Source organism: Populus trichocarpa, chromosome 17, assembly GCF_000002775.5.
Source record: "Populus trichocarpa isolate Nisqually-1 chromosome 17, P.trichocarpa_v4.1, whole genome shotgun sequence".
NCBI lineage: Eukaryota > Viridiplantae > Streptophyta > Magnoliopsida > Malpighiales > Salicaceae > Populus > Populus trichocarpa.
This window is the reverse complement of record NC_037301.2, coordinates 12,462,435-12,486,220: the sequence shown is the minus strand read 5'-3', so window position 1 is coordinate 12,486,220 and position 23,786 is coordinate 12,462,435. Positions and strand designations below refer to the sequence as shown.

Sequence of the window (23,786 nt, the reverse complement as noted above, 5' to 3'; positions counted from 1 at the left end):
TCAAATAGAAGCTTCACTTTGACAAATTTCAAACCCCCACTTGGTCAAATAATACCTATTCCATTATAACGGTTGATTGAAATAGCTTCCATGTATTTTGTTTTTCCTTTTATCTCAATGCTAGAGCAATTTCTCCTCTGAATCCCTCTCTAAGAGAAAATGCAACCCCATGTCTTCCCAGCCATGTCTTGGTTTATCACGTTCATAACCATGATCTTTATTTGTGGTTCGGCACTTGTGTTTGCCAACGACGATGAGCGATATGTAAACTGCAGCAACTCGTTTGATTGTGGAGATGTTAAGGGTGTTGGTTATCCTTTCTGGGGATCCAATAGGCCTGATTACTGTGGCTATCCGGAGTTGAAGCTCGACTGCAGTGACCAAGATCCGGAGATCACAATCGAGAAATTGACTTACAAAGTTCTTGGCATCGATAACCAGACACGGACTCTCAGTGTTGCTCGAAAAGATTATGCAGAAAACATCTGTCCGACACTCATTCTCAACACCACTTGGATACCCAATCTATTGAACTACACATCCGATGATCAGAACATAACAATCTACTATGGTTGCCCCACTCAAGGTGCACCATCTTCACTTTTTGTACCTCAGTTTCCCTGCTACATAAACGCCACTGGGATGACGGGCTACTTTACAGCATTTGCCAACTTGTCGGTTCTCGGAAGCTCTGCTTCTAGCTTGATCAGTTACCTGGCAACGTGCAACGATAGCATTAAAGTTCCAGTACGTGAATCAGCTTTTCAGCAAATTTTAAGTACTCGAACTGCAGCACAGCTGCTGGGAAGTCTAAATCAAGGTTTTGGTTTGGAGTGGAATGCATCTAATAACTTCTGTGATACATGCCAATCTTCTGGCGGTAAGTGTGGGTACAACCAGACCACTACAGCATTTACTTGTTATTGCAAGGATCAACCTCAACAATTTTCTTGCCAACAATCTCCACCTGAAGCTCAATCCCCAACTAATGATCAATCCTCAAGTATGTCCTCTTGCCTGTTATTATGTTTTTTTTCTGCTGATGTCACACTAGGAGTAAATAGGAAAACAGACAGCTTATACTTGGATTCTGCCCTTTGCAGAACCCAAGATATGTCCTACTCCAAATTAGGTAATGGTAGAAGTAGGATCTTTGCTAATAGAAAACTGACCTGTTATCAGTCAAGGAAACCATGAAGAGTGACAAGGAAATTTAGGTGGCCATGCGAGTGACAAGGAGCAATCCTAACGTTTCAAGTTGCTTGTTGATATATTTCCAACATTGCATCTGCTGATAAGTAATCTTCAGGGACTATAACAGTCTTTAGTGGTGGCAGATGCAAGAGACTCTAATAAAATTACTCTCTCTGTTAATGTAGAATCGCAAGATACTCTTCATTCCCTCTAATCCAGGCTCCTTCTTTAGTGAACTGCGAAAAGTCGAGGTTTCTTGTTTGGTGAATACAACTATCCATCCTAAGCTTCCTACTAGTCCAGATTTCTTTTTCTGTCCTTTTCCATATGCTCTTCATTGGAAAATTTTGTTCCGTTCTATCCTATTCTGTCCAATTCAGTCTTCTTCAACCTTGACTGCTCCAAAACATAGAAAGCTTCCAAGTTTTAACCAAAATCTTGCTTTGCTTTCAAATTCTGAGTTCCAGATTTAATTTTAAAAAAACAAAAATTATCCATATTTTCTCTCCCATTTTTTTTTATTTATGAAAACCAAACTATAACAAATCACAAATACAAAATCTTATGTGATTGGTTAAGAGAAAAAACCCAACTTTATTATATGGTTTTCAGCTTTATTAACTGTTTGAGTTCTTAGAGAGATAATGGTTTGGTGATGGATTAATCTACTATGATGGTTGTGTTAGTGGCTGATATTTTATTTGCAATTTGATTGAATTTCTTATATTCTTTCCGAACAAATTTTTAAAACAATCTTTTTTTATTTTATTTTCTTATGGAGATATAGTCGTGATAATGCATAGATTGTAGTGACAATGATTTTTAATTTAATTATGTTTTTTTTCTTTTTCTTCACTCAATTTCATAATTGTTTTTTCACTTTTTTTAATTAACAAACATGTAATTGTTTTCTCAATTTAAAGTGTTTGATATTTTTATTTTTTATATTTGTTGTTCAATTTATTTATTTTTTTAATTAAGAGGGAATTCTTGTGAATATGGTTTCTCTGGTCAAATATGATTATAAAAGTAATGGTTATGTTCCTCATGGGATATAATTAATTAATTGTTGAGTCTTTCTAATACGTAACTTGACTTTGTCATTTCTTTTTATATTAATATATACTACAGGAAATGAACGCGTCTTTCACCTTTTTTTTAATTTATAATTTATTAAAATAGACGATGATGGTGATGCTTTTTGAATGGATTCACATTTTCAAATTACTTTGCATAAAATATTATTTAGTCCTTTTTATATTAAATATGTGTTGGTAAAGTGTTGAGGTGTCACTAATTTAGTATTTTTCTTTTAAAAACATCCTTTAATTTCAACTATTTATTAATTAAAGGAAACCTATGGATAGTTAGGTAATGTTTAAAACCGCTAAGATTAGAGAGGGACCAAGATAAAGGCATAAGAATAAATATAACTTTGAGATAGTTTTAAAATGAATTTTTATTTTTTCAAGACAACAAAACATGTCATTTATGTCTTTAATTTTATTATTTTTTTGATATTATAATCAAACACAGAGCTTTAAAAAAAATTAAACATCATTGAAGGTTACAAAGGACTAAGTGATAGTTTTTTAAATTAAAAATATTAAAAGGGTGTTTGAGAGAATGATCTAACAATGTTTTCAAGAATCTTGATTTTTTTTGTTTTAAATTATATATTTTTTATTGTTTTGATGTGTTGATATCAAAAATAAAATTTAAAAAATATATATTATTTTAAAGTATTTTTAAATAGAAAATATTTTGAAAAATATTTTTTACCACCATCCCAAACACCTTTTAAGTTATAATATCACTAAAAACAATACATAAGGATTAAAATTAGTAATTACTCATTTTCTTTTCAAAAACTACCGCTTGTTACCTCTTTTCAAGTTTATAATTAATTCCTTCCGTTAAATATGTGTTGGTAAAGTGTTGAGGTGTCACTAATTTAATATTTTTCTTTTAAAAACATCCTTTAATTTCAACTATGTATTAATTAAAAGAAACTTATGAATAGTTAGGTAACGTTTTAAACCACTAAGATTAGAGAGGGACCAAGATAAAGACATAATAATAAATATTTCTATGAAATAGTTTTAAAATGAATTTTTGTTTTTTTAAATAAAACATGTCATCTCTTTCACAAATGTCTTGCTCTCTTCTATTTTGATATGATAATCAAACATGGAGCATTTAAAAAAATTAAATGTCATTGAAGGTGAAGAGGGAACAAGTGATAATTTTTGAAATCAAAATATTAAAAGAGTTGTTGGGAGTGTAGTCTAACTATGTTTTTTAAAAATTTTAATTTTTTTTAAATTATATGTTTTTTTATTGTATTGATAATTTTGATGTCAAAAATAAAATTTAAAAAACAAAAAAAATTAAAATATTTTCAAGCAAAAACGTTTTGTTATTCAACCATCATTGACCAAAATCTTAATATTATCATGGTGGGGGTGGTTGTGGCAAAGCTCAGTTTGTAACCACTTTTGTAAGAGTCGTAGTTTGGTGCAAGAAATGGACTGCTTTTAAAACTCCCACCTCCGTCAACTTTATTGACCAATTCTGTGGGTTAATAAGCTCCGACATCCCTCTACTTTCTTGATTCTCCTAATGTCACCCCTTCATCAGTTAACTTTTTAACGTGGCCCCTCCTACTAATCCTCATTCACCTTGCTCAATCTCTACTTGAGATGCATTACAAAACTACGATGAGCTTGTCTTAATTTATTATTAAAACTAGTAATATCAATAATTATAATAATTTTATGATTGATTTGCACTGTAAATAGATAATTTAAGTGAGCTTAGTCCTTGATTAGAAGAGAAAGGGTGAGCAGTGGGTTTCGTTTATCAGTCCAGGTCAGGATTAACGTAAGAATTTGAAAGGAATGGCTTGTTTGAGCCAATGAAGGATAAGTAGGAGGGCCATATCAAGAAAAATAATTGATAGGGACCACATTGAGAAAATTATAAAGTAGATGGGGTGGTTTTTGAAGTCTTGCCTAGCTATCAAAACAAAATTCCCAACAACCTTTAAGAAATTTCCGTCTCCCCTTCCAATTGAATAAAACAAGATTTTAGTGTCATCAATCATGGCGCCCACCTCAATATTTCAATCACTAAAAATATAATTTAATAAAAGCAAAGCTAAAACTCAGAAACAGGCAGGATATTCCCTCATGATTTCGTACCTGTTTATTTTACATTTTAAAATATTTTAAAAAAAATTAAAAAAAATATTACGTCAAATTAATATTTTTATATTATTTTGATATATTTTTAAGTAAAATATACTTTAAAAAATAGTCATAACCACACTTTTAAATATACTTTTTGATCTTGTAAAAAAAAAAAAACTCGTTTTGTGAAATATATATATATATTTAAATATATTAGAAAATTCTGAAAAAATATCCTTTTTTATCATTAAAATAGAAAAAAAAATATTTTTATCATAATTTTTTAATTCCAAACTAAATAGCCTATTCTTAAGATAAAGATGAACTTGGACCTTACTGATATAAAAATGAGATTCATGAGTAATTATTACGGAATTTATTTATTTTTATACTTAATAATTTATCATGAACTTTAGTCTTGCTATTGCGAAGATTATTTTGTAGACAAAACAGTCATTGTCTTACAAGAACCTACTCCAACAAAAGTCAACCAAAGCCAACCCATGGCCATAACCAAGTCAATAGTCATGTTCTACACAACCACTCTCCCGTTACCAACACCACCCTCTTAACCTTCCCCACCATTCCACCAGCTGCTGCACAACCCCTTCTGATTCCTCCACCAATGCACCCCCTCACCACCACCACCACCTCTTTCCTTCTCACCCTCTTTCTCTCCCTCCACTTAACGACATCGCTCCCTTCCAATGACATTAGTAATCTTTCAAACTGTAATCAAAACTTCTCCTGTGGTGACCTCACAAACGTCACCTACCCCTTCACTGGTGGCCTACGTCCATCCCACTGCGGCCCACCGGAGTTCGGCCTCACATGTGAGGATGAATCAGTCACCATCCTAAAAGCTAACTCACTGAGTTACCGAGTCACTCATCTTGACCAGACCAGCCAAACCTTAAGACTCTCACGTTCAGACCTCTACGACGACGGAAAATGCACCCGCCAATTCACTAACACCACTCTGGATGACAGAATCTTCAGTCTTGGTTCCAGCCATGAACTTTATTTGTTTTATGGATGCAAGAAGATTAACGACTCTGTCATGGGATCAGATCAGCTACCAAAAATCTCTAGGTTCTCTTGTGACTATCATGGAGTTACAGAAGAAGGGTTTTTCTCAATTGTTTACCCTTACGGTACTGAATATTCTTTTCCGAATACGTTTGAGTGTCAAACTACTATTCGAGTGCCAATTCCTAGTACTCGGGCACAACAGCTTTTTGATAACGAGTCAGTAGTTGGTGAGGTTTTGAAAGAAGGGTTTGATGTCAGTTATAGCAATCCTTACAGTGCTAATTGTACAGAGTGTTACAAGGAGCACCCTGGTGGGTATTGCGGGTTTGATACACAGTTGGGTAAACCTATTTGCATTTGTAATGATAAGCTCTGTCCTGGTAAGCAAAAATCTTTAGTTTTCATGAGTTTGTTTGGTGAACCTTATTGGGGAAATTGATGAGAGGAGGTTCTTAACAAATTATATAATGCTTCACTGATTTCAAGAATTGATGAGAGGAGGTTCAATGTTCAAAACTAGGCTTTTTTGATTGAGTCTTGTGTTCACTCTGCCCCTTTAAGGCCAATGAGGTCATAATTTGGATTCAACAATATGATAAATTTCTTGTTAGTGAGATGTTAAGCAAATCTTGCTTAAGCTAAGAGAAATGTTTTTCACTAATTAATGCTTATTTCTATCGTAGTTTTGTTCAGTGATAGGGAAAAAAACTGAACAGTTCAGTTAGTCATAGTTTTCCCCCTGTTTTTTCCCTGCCTGTTTTGCTGCTTTCTCCAACGTTGACTAGCTTCCTTTACCGTGGCAGGTTGTTTAGGCCAATGGCCTGTTTGTCTTTAATCTGAAAGAATTCATGAATTAGTTTGCATTTAACAAATAATAGTTGAGATAGCCACTATCATATTTTACAAGTTTCTGATTAGCTGATCATGCCTTCTAAGTAAGTCCCTGGTGAAAATTTGTTCTAGTGTAGTCTTTGTTCTCAACTGATGTTTCTTGCTCTCATGATTTATGCAGAGAAGAAGACTAAGGATCGGACACTTGTAATAGGTACTATTCGGCTACATATACTGTGTTAAATCAACATTGAAAAGAAAAGCTGAGCTGTTTTTTTCTTTTCTTTCTTTTCCAGGACTTAGCACAGCAGGTGCAGTCGTTATTGGTATCTTTTTTGGATGCTGGGTCTTGTTTGTCGTACAACGAAGGAAAAGAAAATCTGCCCAGGTGAAAAGCAAAGGCCTGCCTGTAGCTACACCTCCTTCAAGCAAAGGCCTTACTACTTCAACTAATCTCTCTCAAGCCACTACTTCTCTTACCTCCTCAAAGTCATACCTTGAAAAGGGCAGTACCTACTTTGGAGTGCCGGTGTTCAGCTACAGTGAACTTGAGGAAGCCACTAATTGTTTCGATCCTTCTAAGGAACTTGGAGATGGAGGGTTTGGCACTGTTTACCATGGTTAGAAGATGACATGATATCATTTGCAGTATAGCAACTTGCACAAATTAACATTAACTGCTTTGTTGTCTCCTTTCTCAATTTTTATTATGATTGCTTGACTCATCAGGTGTACTCAAGGATGGACGTGTGGTTGCTGTCAAGCGCCTTTATGAGAACAACATGAGACGTGCTGAGCAGTTTATGAATGAAATTGAGATCCTAGCTCATCTACGGCACAAGAACCTGGTGATACTTTATGGATGCACCACAAGGCACAGCCATGAGCTTCTACTTGTTTATGAGTACATTCCAAACGGAACGGTTGCTGATCATCTTCATGGAAGACAGTCGAACTCTGGTTTGCTCACATGGCCTGTTCGGTTGAGCATTGCTATAGAGACAGCCAGTGCTCTCGCATACCTCCACACTTCAGATGTCATACACCGTGATGTCAAAACCACTAACATTCTCCTAGACAATGACTTCCATGTGAAAGTGGCTGATTTTGGTTTGTCGAGATTGTTCCCAAATGATGTCACGCATGTGTCGACTGCTCCACAGGGAACACCGGGATACGTTGATCCGGAGTATTATCAATGCTACCAACTCACCAACAAGAGTGATGTTTACAGCTTTGGTGTAGTCTTGATTGAGCTGATATCATCTTTACAAGCAGTGGACACCAATAGGCATCGGCACGATATTAATCTGTCCAACATGGCAGTCAACAAAATCCAAAATCATGCTTTAAATGAGTTGGTTGATCCATTTCTTGGATTCGATAAGGATATCGTAGTGAGAAGGATGGTAACATCAGTTGCAGAATTAGCTTTCCGGTGTTTGCAACAAGATAGAGAAATGAGGCCAGCTATGGAAGAAGTATTGGAGGCATTAAAAAGAATCGAGAAGGAAAACTATGGAGCAGGGAATGCAGAAGTATTGGATATTAGGGATGATGATGTCGGGTTACTGAAGCATGCTCCTCCCCCAGTTCAACTTTCACCGGACTCCTTGTCTGATCCATTTTGGGCCGACAGTTCTTCAACCATAACCCCACATTCCTACTAGCAGTTGAGATTTCCTCATCCTTTTCACCTTTAAATTCCAGTTTTTGTACCATCAATTATCAGATATCAATGAGTTTTGAGTTCTACTATCTTTCACTTCTTGTTGATTTGTTGTTTACACACAAAAACAAATGCGGTCCACATCTCTGTAGAAGCTGCATTTTGAGCCAAGCCATCAAGCACAATTATTGCTCTTACATGGGGTGAATTTATAAAATGCTGCTATGATGTTTGCTAAAGTTCAAATGTTTGAATGAAGATTTCGTTTTCAATAAGTTAGAATGCATTACTTACAACCGTTTTAAAAGTCGTTGTTTCTTCTGTTACAGATGGTAAAGGGCGAGAGAACAGTTTGGCTGAGTTCCTGCGAGCTAGGATGGCTATCTGTTCCAGTTCAACCTCGCCTGTCAAATGAGGCGTTTGCTCGACTTTGGTGGCAAAAATCTTGCGCCATGACTCCAGCAAGATTTGCTACTGTCCTCCCTGTATAGTACCGGAAAGCATCAAGGATCCGGCGAGAGACTCTCTCAACGGGACTAGATACCAAACGATGATTTGGGATGCTTTTGTTGATACATGGGAATTCTGAAGTATATTTTGGAGACTTGGTTTTTAATTTTGATTTTGTAAATACGAGTAACGAAGTCTAAATAATTTAACACTTCATGAAAGATGTCTGTCTACTCCCTATTCTCTGCTTGATCCAGACTCCTGTATCCTGGCAAACCCAAAAAAAAAAAATGTCATAATTAGATAATTGCACATACAAGTAAAAAAAAAAAAAAAAGAACTATACTTTGCATTTGATCTGGACAAAGTATCCTTGAATCAGCTTTTTATTTTTTTTTAAATAAAAAAATAATAATTTCACATCTAGATCTTATATTCACCAAAAACATTTTCATGCACCCTCCTATCTTGCACCACAGCAAAAGCTTTACTATTGTTGAACTTGTTTTAGCATAACCACCACTGATTCTTTAATCCAACTAGGTGTATTTTTAATATTATAATAGTTTTTTTTTAGTTATGGTTTTAAAAAAATAAATTTTTAAAAAATATTTTTTAATTATAATTTAAAAAAATTAAGTATTTGGTTAAAAATGCTATGAAATATATTTTTGAATGTAAAATAATTGAAAAGTATATTTTCATAAATAAAAAATATGTTATTTTAATTTTTACAAAACCAAGGTTTGATTTATAATTATATAAAAAATATAATGAAAAAAAACAAAATATTTAACTAACTAAACAATTTCTTTCTCTTAGGAGATAAAAATAAAAGCTACGGAATGTCAATTCATTTCTAAAAAAGCATGCTATTCTAAAAATAATCATGAAAATCATTATAACATTGGACTTGACCATACGTGGAATGGAAGGACAAAACCGACAATTCATTTTTTCTCTACATAAGACAACCAATATTATTATTATTATTATTATTATTATTATTAATATTATTATGAAGACATAAACTTTGTACCTAGCCACATTAGATTAGATCATACTAGGTAGTCTATCACGTGCAATTTCCGTTACCAGACCTCATTACTCATTAGTCATCGCCTCAAACCCTCTTGAAACAAAGACACAAATCCATTTCTCACACTGTACTCCTTGGACTCGTTCACTTGCGTCGGTTCCATAATCCCAAACCTCCCACTCTCCTCCACTTGTCACCACATAACCATCACCACCCCTTCGAATCCAAACACCAGAAAAATTAAAACAACCCCTCTCCCCTTCTTCTCCTCCACAAGATCAAATCAAAAGGAAACCCAGATGGGTTTTGAATCTCAATAGATCTCAGAGCTGTTGAGAGAGAGAAGTCTTGGGGTTTTCTTGCTTTTCTTGATTAATGGCGACGCTGCAAAAATTCAAGCTATTAGCCACGCAATGTGCAGTAGCTACACCAACACAAAGTCCAACGACAAGTCCGGTTTTTCACATCCGCCGCAGGAGGAAGACTCTTCGGATGCTACTCTCGAAGAAATCCGATGCTCGCTGGAGGGCTCCCCGGCGAGAAGATCAATCGGAGGTGGAGGAAGATCCGTTGCCCGAGAAGGGGGTGAGGAGGAAATTGAAGGATTTGTTTGTGTCTTCCCCGCCCTTTGAGCAGGAGAGGAGGGGTGGCGAGCGTGGTGGTGGTGAGGAGGTGGGGTTGATTAGTGGCGGCGGAGCCGCGTTGAGAAGAGGTGGCGGTGTCGGCGCGTTGAGACCGGTGGCGGCGACGTTTAGATATAGATTGTTAAGGAGAGCTTGGAGACCTGTATTAGTTACTATCCCCGAATAATTCTTACCGATAAATGGAAATATTTTTGTTTCTTTTTTTAATTCTGTGAAGTAATTGTTTATCTCCTTTGTCAATTACATATTTTTTCCGGTGTTTTAATGATGCTAGAAGCTATTGATTCTCAAAGAAGATGATGGTAGATTTTTAGAGAAATTAACAAAAAAATATAGTTGTATTAGTAAATTAATGGTCTTTTACTCGTAGTCTCAAGAACACATTGAAATTAAATTCAGCTTTTAGCCTGGTCTAAAGTTGATTATTCTTGCTGAAAATTCCGTGAGAGAATGCCAATTGGGAGTGGTAATCTTTGAACTTGATTTGAACACAATAGTAAGACTGCAAATTGATTTGAGTTTTGTTTTACTCGTTGCATTATGTGCTTATAAGTCAAGAAAGGGTACTGCAATTTTAAAATATGGTTTGAATGGTAAATGGATTTGTTCATGTTTTTATTTCAAATTACGTTTAGGGGATTATAAGAAAAATAAGTTTAATATAAATATATTCATGATGATCATTTTTTATTCGGTTTTTATCAAAAAAAATAATTAAACTGAATTTTTTTAAAAAAAAAAAACCAAAACTGGTTCAAATCGATCGGTTTCAGTTCGGTTTGTTTCTTGGATAAAAACCGGTTTAAATCAGTTTGGCTCAGTTTTTTCAGTTAGCTCGATTTTTTTCGATTTGGCTCGGTTTTTTCGATTAATTTTTTTCTAGTTTTCTCGATTTAATATTTTTTCAGTTTTTTTCTTATCCCTAAATGCATCAATATGAATGTAATTGTGCTTGATATTGACATATGAAAAAAAGAATGATTTCAAGTTATAAATATAACAAATCCTAATACAAAAAATAATAAAAATCTTAACTATTAAACTAGGAAAACAAAATATATTGGCCTATTTAACATATTAAATTAAATTAAATTCAAAGAATCTCAATGAACTCACAAGCTAAACAATGAAAATAGAAATGGAAAGACAAACAAAGCGTATGTTAGCAGGAGTGGCGCATTTTATCATAGGGTGACAAGGAGATGATGGCAGAGGGAAGGGTCAAGGGAATGCTTTTTGTTAGCTACATAATTATTTGTATAAATATTTTTTTGTTATTTATACGAGAGAGACGAAGATTCCAATGAATGGATTGATTTGTCGAAGAGTTTTTGTTGTCAAGGTGGGGTAGAGCACTGAAGGTGCTACAGATTATGTAGACAGAGATACGGAGGAATTAATAATTCTTAGTATAAAGTCTCTGTCTACGGCAGCTACCTTTGTGTTGATGTTATATAATTATATCAATAAATTGTTTGATGAAGAGTTGTGTGCCTTTCAATTATTTGTAGACCCATGGTGGAAATGTGGATCATACATGCATCGTCATTATTTGATGTTGATTTATACTTGAACACGTTGAGGATTAATTGCTTCATTGGGAGTGGAGGTAGAGACGGTGTTTTGAGGTGTTTTTTTTATTTGAAAATATATTAAAATAATATTATTTTTATATTTATATTAACACATCAAAATAATTCAAAAATACTATCAAATTGATTTGAAGTAAAAAATAAATTTTAAAAAATGATGAAAAATGAGATATAGGTACCAAAGTGAGTTTGTAAATAAATTTTAGGATTTGAAATGTACATTAGTTAAATATTTCATAATATGAGCAGCTAACACGTGTCATTATTTAATGATATTAGTTACATCAACTAATGGAAGGACCTTAAAACGACAAAAATATAATGTACATAGATATCTCAAGACAAAAAAAAAAATAGTTAAAGGACCTTTTAAACACAAAAAAAAAAAAAAGTATAGGGATGGGCAACATTGTTACCCCCGTGTCTAGTGTTGTCCGATTCGATTGAGTGAATTTTTTTCCTTGTCTGATTAGTATTTATTTAAAAAATATTGTGCGTGTGTGTGTGGATTTGTATTTTGACCAGAGAAAAGAGAAAAAAATATTAATAATACGCCTTTGAAGTTTGAACTGCTAACTCCAGCAGCCGGGGAAAAAAAAGAAAAAAAAAAGGAAAAAAAAGCATGGAATGGAGTTGAAGTTAGAAGCATGTTCGTTATTGTGGCAGCAGCCTCCATTATTTAAGGGCAGTTTGGAGACCCTGAAGATCCAGTTTGCTCCAAAGTGATAACAGCTTGCTTTGGAGCTCGGCCTAAAGAACCTTGCTTCCCTAATCAAGTAGGTTATCTTTGCTTGTCATCATTTTGATTCATTTTCTTTGTGTATTTTTTTTATTATTTTAATTTTAGTATATTAGCTATTGAGTGATTGGATTGAGATCTCATTATCAATATTCAATAAGAAAAACCATCTTTTTCAATCACCAAATCATCTCAAAATATTATGCAAATAACATTCCATTATGAAAACCACTTTTAACTTTAAATTCAAACATTAAATTTTTATTTTTATTTTTAAAATCCAAAATTTTTTAGATCTAAGACTCACAAATCCAGTATTGATAGTAATAAAGATGGGAGCAGAAGAAAGCAATTAAATAAAGGACACATAATATTTTAATAGATAAAAAAAAGCTGCAGAGCTTTAAATTCATAAGTTTATCTTTTCTAAAATAATAATAATAAAGCATGCATTCTTAAAAGGTTTACAATCCTTAAATAGGCTAAAAACTCTACATAGAGAACAAAAATAAAAATTCAAGATTACCAAAAAAAAAAAAAAGTATAAAATCCAAAATAAGCAAGAAATCCAAAAAAAAAAATGAAAATAAAAAAACTGTCAAAACTAGAGGGTCTATGCGAGATTTTGATGTCTAAAAATTTGACAATTCGTGTAGCGACACAATGACTATTATAGAGAAAATAGCCTCTGAAAACCCTTATAAAAAAATTAAGCGTGATTCAACAGTTGAATAAAAAAATTATGGTCTTTTTGAGCTATTATTTTGTTTTGGCACAAACAAACCTACTCTTGAACCTTAACTTGTCCCACTGATCTATAAATATATCTACTAGATAATTTATGTAATATATTCATGACAGATCTTTATTTAGTTATAATAAATTTACATCTAACTACTCAAAATTATTTGTTATTACAAGCTTGATTATATATATATATATATTTGAAAATTAGATGCGGATAAAATTGTAACGATGCAAGCTTTTATTTAAAAGTAGTGCAGCTAGCAATAATGGCCAAAACCTGATCAAAAGGATCCTAAACCAAATACTTACTGATTCAAATACTAAAATTAATGAAAAAGGAAAAAAGAAATGTTAATAAAAAAAAATGGCACTCCATTTCATTGTTAAATTTGCTGGATTCGAAGTAGATTTTGTGTCAACGGAAGCATGACGTTCAGATGCTCCTCTTTTCTGTTGTCCTCTGGTTGACTTTCAAATTCTCTTGTTTTCAATTCTTTGACACCGTCCATAGGAAATTGGCGCGGTTGGTTTTACGTCCAAATAGCCTTTAGGGTACGCTATTGACTATTGAGTATTGAATGCCTGAAAATTATCGACCAAACTAGATAATAAATATGCATGATTCCTTGTATTTATGTTATGTTAGAATCAATTATGATCTATATCTTTGTTGGTTAGAAAGAAACTAGATTTGTATACCTGCACTATACTGTGAGATCAATTTTTTTTAATATTAAAACTAATGTCCATACACTGCAAACACTTTTTAAAGATGAGAAAATAATTTGATTAAATAAATTAATTTTATCTTAATTAGATTATAAAAAACAACGAAAACAAGTGAACCAAAAAAAATATGATCATGATGACTCGAATGAAATTTTTTTTTAAAAAAAAAACAATGTAGATCAATTCTTAGTCAATTAAATACAGAAGAACAGAAGTAGATTTTAAAGAATGAAACCGAAAAAAGATTAAAATTTCTTTTTTTTAAAGCGAGCCTATAAAAAAAGTCAAGCTAACCCAGGTAAACATGTCAAACTCGCAATTTAAGTAATAAGATTGAGATAACCTGATAGAAAAAAAAAATCAAATTGCCTACATTTTGAAAAGAAAAAAAACCAATATCGAATGAAGGAATAAAAAAAAAATAAGTCCAAGAAAAAAAATGAAAACACAATGTCAACACATGTTAACTTTCCAAATTTGTGACAGGGGGGTCATTAGATTAAAAACACCCCACCTGAAAAAATCATGAAATTCAATCTCGAACCAATCAAATATTAAAGAATGGAATTAGAAATAGATCAAAATTTTACAAAAAAGTCAAGAATAAAAATTAAAAATTAAAAGAATAAATACTGAAGTTGAAATCTCAGTAAATAAGAGAACAACTTGCATGATTAGTGCAAATTTCAAGGAAAAAAGAGAGAAAAGAGAAAGAAAAAAAAAAGCGTCACCTACAACAAAATGCATCACCACCAACCATACACGTTGCCCTAATAGAAAAAAGATACTGTTAAAATTCCAACGACATGACAAAATGGTATTTTCGGTTACTGCGAAACTTCGCACACGCCGCACAAAGAGCACAGATGCCTCTCATGTACCAACTATTTTTTATTTTTTTAATTATATTTTATATTTATTAAGATACTAAATTACCCCTTATCCAACCTAATTATCACAAAAAAAAAAAATCACTATCAAAAGATAAAAGTGCCCGCCAGTTTAAAATTTTTTTCCTGAAAAATTTATTTGGTCCGATGAACAAAAGAGATGTACAGTTTCTTATAGAGCAAATCCAAGGCTTTGAAGCCCATATTTACAAATCCAAAATCTTCTTCCAGGGCCTTTTAAAGTTAAGGGCTTTTCTGATTTGCTGTTGGTTACTAAAGCCCAAAAGGGGGCTCCATGAAACTAATTTGAGATTCAAAACCCGGCCATGAATTCAATTTACCTTCCCCTATTTTTTTTTTCATGATTAGTGGTGTATTCTAGGCAGTTTAGTGAGACGAAATTCCGTTTTTTGAGTGATGTTAAGAACAATACACTCATATTTTCATAATACATTCAATTTGAGAAATCAAAAAAGAAAATACACTTAATTCTTAATAATCCATTTTTTTCTTAATAATGTTACAACATAAACACAATAACACTTGCAGCCATTAATTACCATACAAATCATAGGACAATATATTCCGACTTGAAGCTACATATCTTTCTCTAAAAGAAAAAAAAAATCCACATGAAAAAAACTAGCATAATGAAAAAAATAAAAGAAAAACTTGTGTCTAAATAGATTATAAAGCCGAATTCCCGATCGACCTAATATTAAAAAAATAAAATGTTGAAGGATATGAGACCACGATAGCCTCTTAGAAATAAAATTAAAAAAATGACCTGATTTAACCAGGGTTAAAACACCAAAACTCGTGACTTTGATTTTGAGACCAAGATATTCTCATATAAAATAAATCAAAACAGATTATAAAACTGAATTCCCAACCGACCCAATATTAAACGATAATTTTTTAAAAAAACAAGTTTAATAAAAAAATACAAAAAATAACTCGAGTGAACTCAGGTTAGCTTGTTAAGCATTATTGTGGGGGTAATGAGACCGAAATAAATTAATAGAAATCAAATAAAACAAATCACGAAATCTAATTTCTAATTAACTCAATACTAAAAGATAAAATTGAAAAAAAAGAGTTAAATATGAAAAAAAAACCCTAGCTAACAGGGTTAACTCGCTAAACCAGCGATCCATGTCACGAAAATAGGACAACCCAATAAAAAAACAAAATTAATATTAAGGGATAAATTAAAAAAAAACATTAATTAAAAAAAATATTATAAATAAAAAACAAAAACAAATGTTTTCTAGGGCTGCACGGAAAAGATTTATCCATAAAAATATTATTTATAGCTGCAATACTTTTCCACTTGTTTTAGTTAATTGTAATTAATTAATTAATAATAACAACAACAACAATAATTATAATAATAATTAGAATGAAATGGTGAAGAAAATGACTCTTGAATCCAGCTTGTATTGATTTGTTGCCTTGAATAGCCTTATTAAAGCCACGAGCATGATCCCCAGATAGATAGGCTTAGGGGCTTTTCCGATGAAAGCATATGAAAAGACTTTTTAACGAAAAATTATGGATTTTCAAGAGAAAAATGGACTCTAGGGAAATGGAACGTTACCTTTTCTAGTTTGGTTCCTGTCCTTTTCTTTCCCCCAACAAACTTCAGAATTCTGGGCCAAAAATAAATAAAAAATTGTGAAAATTCAATCGAGAAAACAACCACTTGATTTATTTTTAACCAAATATCTTTTTTTTTTTTTATCTTTTTTAATTACCTCCTTGATATTAAGAAATGAACCAAATGCAATCCAAATCCAAACAATCAAATAAAAAAATAATATTTAGTCCAACTGTTTAATGAAAAGGAAAAAAGAAAAATCCACCTAGTTATTATTGTTAACGTGACAGTAACTAAATAATGTTAAATCACGCGTTATGGTTAGCGCGTGGGGTCCTTCTTTCTGCTCTTTAATCTTTAAACGACACGTCCTCTTTTGCCCACCACAGTTCCACTACAAGAACAGAAGGGGTCCATAATGTGTTCATATGTCTTACGTACGTCATTACAGGACCACCACCAACGTTATGAAAATTAAATACCTCCTTCTTATAGAAAAATTTAAAAAAATTTAAAACCTCCTGCCACGCATCCGAAGAAGAAACCCACCTTGAAATCACAGTCCACACATCAGCATTTTCCAAGCATGTACACGTCAGATGATATTTTTTTATTAGAATATTAAAAACTTTAAAAAATATATAAAAAATATTAATTTATTCTTTTTCATGCAAAAAATAACTTAAAATACATAAGCTATCGTAATGCCAGCAAGCCTTTTACACTATGAAAAGAACCATATAATTTCAACTGTATTTTGATAATCTAATTTCAAGTCACATGCACATGCATAGATATTAAAATCATCTAATTTCAAGTCACATGGCATGAGTTCAAGATTACATATCATAATCCAGATGAATTGAATTATTTTAAAAAAATTAAAATAATATCATTTTATTTTTTTTTAAAAGTAAACATATTTTTTTATCTACTCAAACAATTTACAAGTTGATTAGTCAAGGCAATCAAGTTAACTTTTGGGTTGATCTTTTTTTGACACCTAACCCAAGCTAGGAGATGGGTCATTCAAATCCCAAATCTACTCATCAGGTCAAATTGAGTTTCATAACAATGATCATACGTGTTAAACTCATAAGATGTTTGAGATCATAGTTGGAATGTACTTCTAAATTTTTTGATTTTTTTAGTTTTAAATTATTTTTTTGTATTTTTAGATCATTTTAACATGCTGATATCAAAAATAAATTTTAATAAATAAATAAAATATTATTTTAATATATTAAAAAAAACACTTTCAAAAACAACTTTACTTTACTCTAAAACAGTCAATTACATGTCGGTAGACTATAATGGCAAAAGTAGAAATAACTTCCTAGGCTATCAAACCAATTCGATTAGAGTAATGAATTTTATCTTTAGTCTCAAGATTAAAAGTTAGTTTGACATGGATAAGATTTCCCGATGCTTTATATATATATATATATATATATATATATATATATAATATTAAATGTTATTGTGTTAAATAACATACACAAATGAAAAAAAAAACATTTTAACATTTAAAAATCCAAAATGAAAAGCTTTATAATGAAACTTATAAATTATTGAATCTCGTGAAGGTCATTTTAACATAATAATATATCGTCGAACACATGGCATGCTCTCAATTATAATTTGTTACACGCTGTCGAGAGACAAACCTAAAAAATCCCGAGTCATTGGATTAACTTATGTCTCATTAAGTTAATTATTTTACTAAAACATCCTTGATTCTTTTTCCTTTTTAAAATTTTTAGTACTACGTTTAAGTCAACGTAGTTTTATTGTCAAGTTAACGTAGTTTTATTGTATTAATATTTTTTTATTTAATTTAAAATTGATTTTTTTTATTGTCAAGTCGACATAGTTTTATTGAATTAATATTCAAGTCAATGTTAATTTTAAATTATAGATTTTTTTGAGTTAGAATGTACTTGTAAATGCGTGTGATAATTTTATTTTAATGTTTTTTATTTAAAAATATATTAAAATAATATATATTTTTATTTTTTAAAAGTTATTTTGATACATATCAAATAATTTAAAAATATTAATTTTAAATAAAAAAAATTCAAATTTTTAAAAACATCATAATATTTTTTCAAACTTAAATCAAATTATGTTTAATAACTATAGTCCCAACTCCCAACTACACCTAATCCCTACGCCAAAACAATATAACTACAACTATACCATTTGGAACCAAATGGATGGAAGGTGCATGACATGATGCTTGGAGAGTCCCTCACACAACCAAAACCCAATGAACCACAAAGGCACAAGGTACCCCCAACTTCCCCTTACTATAGTTGTCTTGAAGCAGTGTCCATGTGCAGTAGTTTAAACTATAGATTTTGCTTGCTTTCCTGTCCAAAGTAAAAGGAAAGAGCTCCCCTTTCTCACTTCCCTTCCTCTTGATAACAAGTCGCCGTCGGGCGACAATTTCCAACCCCTCTCTTCCTAACTAAGCTGAAAGCTATAACTTCAAGCGTTTTCATAATACCTTGGATTCCTTCTCCCCACCCCACGCGCCACTCTCCCCACCCCACGCGCCGCCACCACTTCTCTAATCTGATAAGATCTGAACAAGGGTTCCCTTTTTATGAATCCAAAGCATCTGATGATAGGGAAGATAATAACAACAACATGGGCGGAGTCACTTCAACAATTGCCGCGAAGTTCGCTTTCTTCCCACCAAACCCTGCTTCTTATACGGTGGTAACTGATGACTCTTCCTCCGCCGTGTCTGGCGGCTCCACCACAAGGCTGTATATACCCGAGGTGCCGAGGAAGGATGACGTGGATGTGCTGAAGTTGAGGACTCGGCGTGGAAATGAAATCGTGGCTGTTCATATTAAACATCCAAGAGCTTCAGCTACTTTGTTGTATTCTCATGGAAATGCTGCTGATTTGGGTCAAATGTTTGAGCTTTTTGTTGAATTGAGTAATCGCCTTCGCATTAATCTTATGGGGTTAGATCCTTAACTCTTTACCTTTTGAAGTATTTTTTTTTAAATATTATTGTTTGGTTTGGTTTAGTTTTTTTAGTTCTACTAATTGAAAGTATGGAACTTTATGAGTGTTGGTTTGGTTGATTTGGTGGGCTGGTGCATTTTTATTGGACTTATTGCTCTAGTGTAATTTATTGATTAAGCGTATGGGAGAGGCTTTCCATGTATAGTTTTGGAGTTTGATGGAGAAAAGGTCTGGTTTTTAATGTTTATTGTTGAGTTTGAGGGTTGGCTCTTTAGTAGTGAACTTTGTGGTTGCGACAAGGAAGTAACGTATGACTGTGGTGAGGGTAACGTTTACTCAACTGGTATTGAGAGTGAGTTTGGGAACTCTAATGGTGGAAAGAGAGGTTTAGGTGTGGGTTTTTTTGGCTACAAGTCTGCAATTTCCATTTTGAGTATTACCCATTTGTTGGGATTTGGGAGAGTTTGTTGAAAATTAAATACTAGGTTTAGCAAGGATGGAAGCCAAGTTATCGTTAGGGCAGTTGCAAACCCTGAAGTGAATTGGGTCAGTCTTTAATGTAGATATGCCTTTTTTCTGTCTTCTCTTGAATCCGGTGATACAGAATCACTGCTCTCACTGGCATATCTGAAATAGAATGATGTTCATGGCCGTATGAATGGTCTTTAAAGGTAGATTTTAGGTTTTAACTTGACATGGTTTAGTTTCAAAATCACCATTGGAATGGTTTTTATGTTTCAGGATACGCCTTACAGAAGCAATGTAGAAGTTATGGTATTTACTTGGCTACGCTACATGATAACTAGTGTACTTGTTCCTGTTGTAATATAATGGAGAAATATAGGCGAATAATAACCTCATAATCTCTTAAAAAATCAGAAGTGATGCGAAGAACAGAAGAAAAAAAAGTATTCATATTCTTTATAAATCATGTTCTTTTCATTTCCTTTTCAATTTTATATTACTGTTGTTTATTTTCAGGTTAGTTTTTAATATTGAATTTATGTTTTTTTTTTTCCAGATATGATTACTCTGGCTATGGGCAATCAAGCGGAAAGGTTTATACCAGCTTTCCTATTCCTGGTTGCTAATGATCAAAAGAAAGTTTTAGGCTCTGCTCGAGCTTTAACAATTTCACATTTCCTTGTGGATGTCTTTTTCTCATGCACGCTTAGATATCCTTGTTTCAGAACTTAGCTATTCAAATTCAAACATGAAACATGCAGAAGTTCCCCTTATGCTTTTGATTTGCATATTTTTCCCTCTTCATCCATAAAGCAAGAATTATATGTTAATTGTTTCCTTGTTGATTCTATTTTACATCTTCAAAATTGTCTATTAATCAAGGACCTACTTGGCATTATGTGTAGTTTCTCAAATGGTTAGTGTTGTTTGCTTGTAATATATGGCATTGCTCTCAACATATGCCACCTTTCTTTTGAAACAGCCAACTGAATGTAACACATATGCGGACATAGACGCGGCATATAAATGCCTCAAGGAGCAGTATGGGGTTAAAGATGATCAATTAATATTGTATGGTCAGTCTGTTGGTAGTGGTCCCACAGTTGATCTCGCTTCGCGTTTACCAAACTTGAGAGGTGTGGTTCTGCATAGCCCAATATTGTCTGGGATGAGGGTATTGTACCCAGTCAAAAGGACTTACTGGTTTGACATTTACAAGGTATTTTTTGTGGTGTTGATTCTATTAAATATGCCTGTTTAATTCTCTGTGCGAGCACTTAAGTTACTTTCTCCTTTCAGAACATTGACAAAATTGGTATGGTGAACTGTCGTGTTCTCATAATTCATGTAAGTATTATTTCCCCTGTCTTCAATTTCTTTTGAGCTGTTCATAGTCTCTCTTTGGGACATTATTTTATGCATTGCATGAGTTGTTGGCTAAAGTGAAAGATGCAGGTCTTATGGTTTTGATATTTTTCTTGTGCTAGAATACAAATTTTCAGACTATCATTGGAAAAATTAATAGCTGTGTAACCTCTAGAGATATGAATACAGGAAATTCCTTAGCATCACAGTTTCACTGGAAGCTTTCAACAGGATGTAACTATGGTTGCAGTCATAACTCATAAACCAAGCAAATAATACGAGGAAAAGAGTCTTAATAGCAACTGCTAGCCTGTATTCAGTGTCAACCTAATTCAATTTGGTTTTTAACAAATGAGCTTTTCCTATACCGTTGATAATATGATTTAATTAATAAAAAGCCCAAGACGGAGTAAAATTACAAAAAAAAAAGGTCTCTTTAAACCTTATTTTTTAATTATTCATTTGCTAAGGATGTAAAGGTGGCCTGATTGACTTCCTTGGATATGTAGTTTGCAATAAACTGCTTTGACATTTGGGTAATCATGTACTTGCTTAACCTGGATAGTTTTGCACAGACAAGTTCAATTTATATTTTATTTTTGTTTCTATAAATCAGAAGGATAAAACAAAATGTTAATATTTGTTGATCCTCCATTTGATTGCTAAAGTTTTTTGTTATATTGTTCAATTTGCAGTTATCTGTATGTGCAATCATAGTTAATAGTCAGAGATTTATGGCTCATCACTCTTAAAATATCGTTTATGGAAATTAGAGATAAAATCACATTAGATATAAGGGATTTTAATATATATATTTTTTAACTTCAGGGAACATCAGATGAAGTGGTTGACTACTCTCACGGGAAACAACTTTGGGAGCTTTGCAAAGAGAAATATGAACCATTGTGGATCAATGGAGGTGGGCATTGCAATCTTGAGCTTTACCCAGAATTTATCAAACATCTGAAGAAGTTTGTTTTGACCATAGGCAAATCAAAAACAGCTACAAATGGTCCTAAAACAACAGCAGAGTCTGAAAATCAGAACAAACCATCTGAGAGTGCAAGTTCAGACACTTTTGAACTGGGTGACCTTCCTGAAATCTCTAGAAATAGCTTAGATAGTAGGCTTGAGAAGTCTAAGAAGCCAAATAAGCCTGAAAAGTCTCGGATGAGCACTGACCGTGTTGATAGATTTAGAAGAAGAAAAGGCTTGGTCTGGTGATTATTTATGCCAAGAGCTTCATAAATAAAATACATGCATTGGTTGACCTGAGAAGGTAATTTAATTTCACTCCTGCTTTTGTAACGTGCATTGAGTCTAGTACAAATTATTAGATTGAGTGTAATTTTCCATATAAATGTTGTATCTGTACGAATGCTTAGAACGTGAGTCAAATTAAGCGAAATCTTGTATTTTAACTCTGAGCTGTTCATTTGAAGATAAAATCATGTATTCGCAACTATCACGTGTAGCCATTTTTCGTTTTTCCTTCTCTGTAGATTTGAGAAAGTTTTATGTGCTAGTTGTGAGCTGAAGTAAAATATGCTTATCTGGTGCTGACCATTTTCTTTCTTGGTCATGATTTACATCAACAAACTAGAAACGTTTATGTTTATGTTTTTTGGATTCTTCAACTCAGATTTGTGAAACGTTCTGCATGTTGCTGGACATCCTGAGTGATTTTGATATCAGGGGATTTAGTACATCCAGGAAAGAATCGAAAGATTTCCTGTTTTTCTTCTTCTTTGGGATATGTTTCAAGGACAGTGACATCGTTGCTCTGCAAAGCAGAGTCAAAGAATATGTTTATCAACAGTGCGTTAAACTACTTTCACCATGTCGAACTATGTGTCCCCATTCTCCATTTCGCATTTCTCTTTGAACAGAAGTTTTATACTGTCCTCCAATTTTCCACTGAACATTCAAGCGGTCAAACCTATTCTTTACTGGTAGCCATGCTCTTCATTTCTTGGCAGCTTGTGTTTTTGTGAAGTAATGAATTAATTTATTTTTCTTTTTGAACTGCAATTAACACCTACGGTGGTATGAAAGTCAGATAAAAGGTCACATGTCCGTCAAGGGAGGGATTATTGATCACCCAATCAAAAGAACAATGCGCCTCGCTAACACTAGCTGCTCTGGTCACCAGTCCGCGGAACAATTTGCATATTGACAAATGAGGGAGACAGAAGTGCTTCTATGGTTTGTAAAAATAACTGCAGATGTTCAGGCAACTGAAATAAAAACTCTAGAGGCTTCAATCAAAAAGTCTCTCGTACTCAATTCCGTAGACAATTGCTACCCATGCATAGTGGTACTATGTTGAGGGCACAGAAAGATGCAACCGTGTTCATCTTGATCTTAGCTCTTAGCTAAATGCAGAGCCTTGATTCTCTCCAAAGGCACGAGCAGCTCTTCCTGCTAGGGTTCTTCTTGAGTGATGAAGGCATTAAGAGATTTCAAAATCATAAAGTGCCATGCAGCATAGCAGAGTAGAGTCCTCCCGCTATCGGCTTGAAGCTTCTTACTTTAGACCTAGTCATGCTACATGTTCACTCAGTATTTTACTTTTCAACGGATTCACGTGTGGAATTCTATTATTCATGAGTGGAATTCAGTACGTC

The 23,786-nt window shown here is 33.0% G+C and overlaps 3 protein-coding genes across 9 annotated transcripts in view; all 3 read left to right on the top strand.

The window, feature by feature from the left end:
• The window catches only part of LOC18099458 (LEAF RUST 10 DISEASE-RESISTANCE LOCUS RECEPTOR-LIKE PROTEIN KINASE-like 1.3), a 45,793-nt gene that overhangs the window by 5,610 nt on the left and 16,397 nt on the right, over positions 1-23,786 (top strand). For 2 of the 5 annotated variants that reach the window (XM_052448295.1, XM_052448296.1), the window contains exon 1: positions 46-1,003. In XM_052448295.1, the coding sequence (XP_052304255.1) occupies positions 160-1,003 (844 nt within the window). In that variant the 5' untranslated portion in view covers positions 46-159. Of the gene's footprint in view, positions 1-45; positions 1,004-4,802; positions 5,798-6,429; positions 6,463-6,544; positions 6,869-6,977; positions 7,921-8,246; positions 8,589-23,786 lie in introns of those variants that run through there. The other 3 variants (XM_052448293.1, XM_052448294.1, XM_024588205.2) reach the window with 3 other exon arrangements.
• LOC18099459 (uncharacterized) lies at positions 9,421-10,257 on the top strand. The gene has a single exon (XM_006383353.3). It carries the CDS (start codon positions 9,782-9,784, stop codon positions 10,214-10,216), a length of 435 nt encoding a protein of 144 aa, XP_006383415.1. The 5' UTR covers positions 9,421-9,781; the 3' UTR covers positions 10,217-10,257.
• Positions 18,651-22,624, top strand: LOC18099460 (uncharacterized). 3 transcript variants are annotated; one of them, XM_052448298.1, is made up of 6 exons: positions 18,651-19,325; positions 20,351-20,387; positions 20,777-21,013; positions 21,094-21,141; positions 21,988-22,078; positions 22,148-22,624. In XM_052448298.1, exons 1-6 carry the CDS (start codon positions 19,000-19,002, stop codon positions 22,381-22,383), a joined length of 975 nt encoding a protein of 324 aa, XP_052304258.1. In that variant the 5' UTR covers positions 18,651-18,999; the 3' UTR covers positions 22,384-22,624. The 3 variants fall into 3 exon arrangements, with proteins under 3 accessions (XP_052304258.1, XP_052304257.1, XP_006383416.1); XM_006383354.3 differs by having other exon boundaries at positions 18,655-19,325; positions 21,988-22,624; XM_052448297.1 differs by lacking the exon at positions 21,094-21,141 and having other exon boundaries at positions 21,988-22,624.

Bases quoted from the DNA above. Each gene is read 5' to 3' on its own strand.
- LOC18099459 (XM_006383353.3), top strand. From the start codon at position 9,782: ATGGCGACGCTGCAAAAATTCAAGCTATTAGCCACGCAATGTGCAGTA.
- LOC18099460 (XM_006383354.3), top strand. From the start codon at position 19,000: ATGGGCGGAGTCACTTCAACAATTGCCGCGAAGTTCGCTTTCTTCCCA. The intron at 20,388-20,776 runs GTTTATACCAGC...CTTTTGAAACAG, and splicing joins ATGGGCAATCAAGCGGAAAG to CCAACTGAATGTAACACATA. The intron at 21,014-21,093 runs GTATTTTTTGTG...TTCTCCTTTCAG, and splicing joins ACTGGTTTGACATTTACAAG to AACATTGACAAAATTGGTAT.